This window comes from Crocodylus porosus, unplaced genomic scaffold (assembly GCF_001723895.1).
Source record: "Crocodylus porosus isolate Cpor-Errol unplaced genomic scaffold, CroPor_comp1, whole genome shotgun sequence".
NCBI lineage: Eukaryota > Metazoa > Chordata > Crocodylia > Crocodylidae > Crocodylus > Crocodylus porosus.
In genome coordinates, this window is record NW_017728950.1 from 66,839,948 (window position 1) to 66,841,452 (window position 1,505).

At 59.3% G+C, this 1,505-nt stretch overlaps 1 protein-coding gene across 6 annotated transcripts in view; it reads left to right on the top strand.

Moving 5' to 3' along the window:
* The first annotated feature begins 652 nt into the window (after window positions 1-652).
* The window catches only part of PCSK5 (proprotein convertase subtilisin/kexin type 5), a 378,572-nt gene continuing 377,719 nt past the window's right edge, over window positions 653-1,505 (top strand). For 3 of the 6 annotated variants that reach the window (XM_019554923.1, XM_019554926.1, XM_019554927.1), the window contains exon 1: window positions 654-1,394. In XM_019554923.1, the coding sequence (XP_019410468.1) occupies window positions 1,200-1,394 (195 nt within the window). In that variant the 5' untranslated portion in view covers window positions 654-1,199. Of the gene's footprint in view, window positions 1,395-1,505 lie in introns of all 6 variants that reach the window. The other 3 variants (XM_019554922.1, XM_019554924.1, XM_019554928.1) reach the window with 2 other exon arrangements.

Consider the following 1,505-nt stretch of genomic DNA (forward strand, 5'->3'; position numbering starts at 1 on the left):
CACGTGGCCATGCCTAATGAGAAGCTGAAGACAACTGCCTTCTGGAACATAATTAATTGGTACCTCCTGAATGAGGGGGGGCATCCACAGAAGCCACCAATGACGGTGGTCCTGCTGGGAGGGGGGGTGCCAGCCCTACCGACAGCATTAGTGTTGGCCATGAGGGGGGCACCAGCCCCGCACCCCCTACCAGTCGCCTATGTAAATGACAACCCTTCATCCAAGGAATGGAAAATGGAGTCTACCCAGGGGGCTAGCAAGATTGAAAGGCACCCTTTCGGTATTCCAGACGCAAACTGGAAGTGAAGGAGGTGTTTTTTTTTCTACGGGACATGCATTTCATGCTCTCTGCTGGTGTTCAAGCTGCCGGCCACATCTGTCCCAACCCGAGTTACTCTAACGCCTGCCCAGGTGAGGAACGTCTGTGTGCTCCCAGCCCTTTCCTTTGCCATCATATTTAAATTTAAAAAAAAAACTCGATTAAAAAAAAAAAATAGCGGACTCCTCGCCCGGGCTGTCTGTGTGAGGCTCCCGAGTGAGGGATCGGGAGGCGCTAGGACCAGGCTGCTGGCGTGGGACGGGAGGGAGCCGGAGGAGAGGTGGGGGGTGCAGAGCCACTTCTGCAGGGAAGGCGCTGCTGCCATTTCCACTCACTCACGCTCCGCACTCACTACTCCGGGAGGGCGGGAGGGAGGCTCCAGAGTCTGACTGAACTGAGGAGCTCAGCTGCCAACACTCACACATTGCCTCCCGCTGCCGCTGCTGCTGCTCCTGGACTCTGGGCAAGAAGGGAGGGGAGAGAGAAGGAGCAGAAGAAGAGGAAGAAACTGAACAGGAGAGCGGGAGAGAGAGATAACTAGCAGGGGGAGATCTGAGGAGGCAAGAAAGGAAAGCAGAGGCTCCCTCCCTCCCCTTCACACAGGAGACTTTCCTTGTAGTTGGGTGGGGGGGGGGGGCTGAAGTCCAAGAAACTGGGAGAGAAGCTTTGCAAGGAAGTTGCGGAGCCCCTGAGGGGCAGCGAGGGAGGAGGGGAGCTCATCAATGAGCCCTCGCTGATGCTCTGGCCCCGCCGAGGGGTCCATGCGCGCTTCTAAGCTCTTCCTCGCCTCCTCCTCGGGGTGACTGCGGGAGGCCGGTGCCGCCCGGAGCCGCGGACGAAGCCCGGAGAAGTTTGGCGGGCGCTGCGTGCGGAGGAGAAGATGGGCTGGAAGAGCCGCTGCTGCCGCGGGGGAGGCGGCGGAGGAGGGGACCTGCTCTGCCTGCTCGTGCTGGGGCTCCTGCTGCCCGCCTGCAGGACTCGCGTGTACACCAACCACTGGGCTGTGAGGATAACTGGGGGGCTCCAGGAGGCCAGCAGGATAGCTAGCAAATACGGATACGTCAATATAGGACAGGTAAAAAAAAAACAAACCCAAACCCTCCTCCCAACTACGTGCGCTTCTTCCAGGGCAGAGGCAGGACCCGCCTGGCCTGGATCCGCTGGGACACCCAAGCGAAGCTCTCCC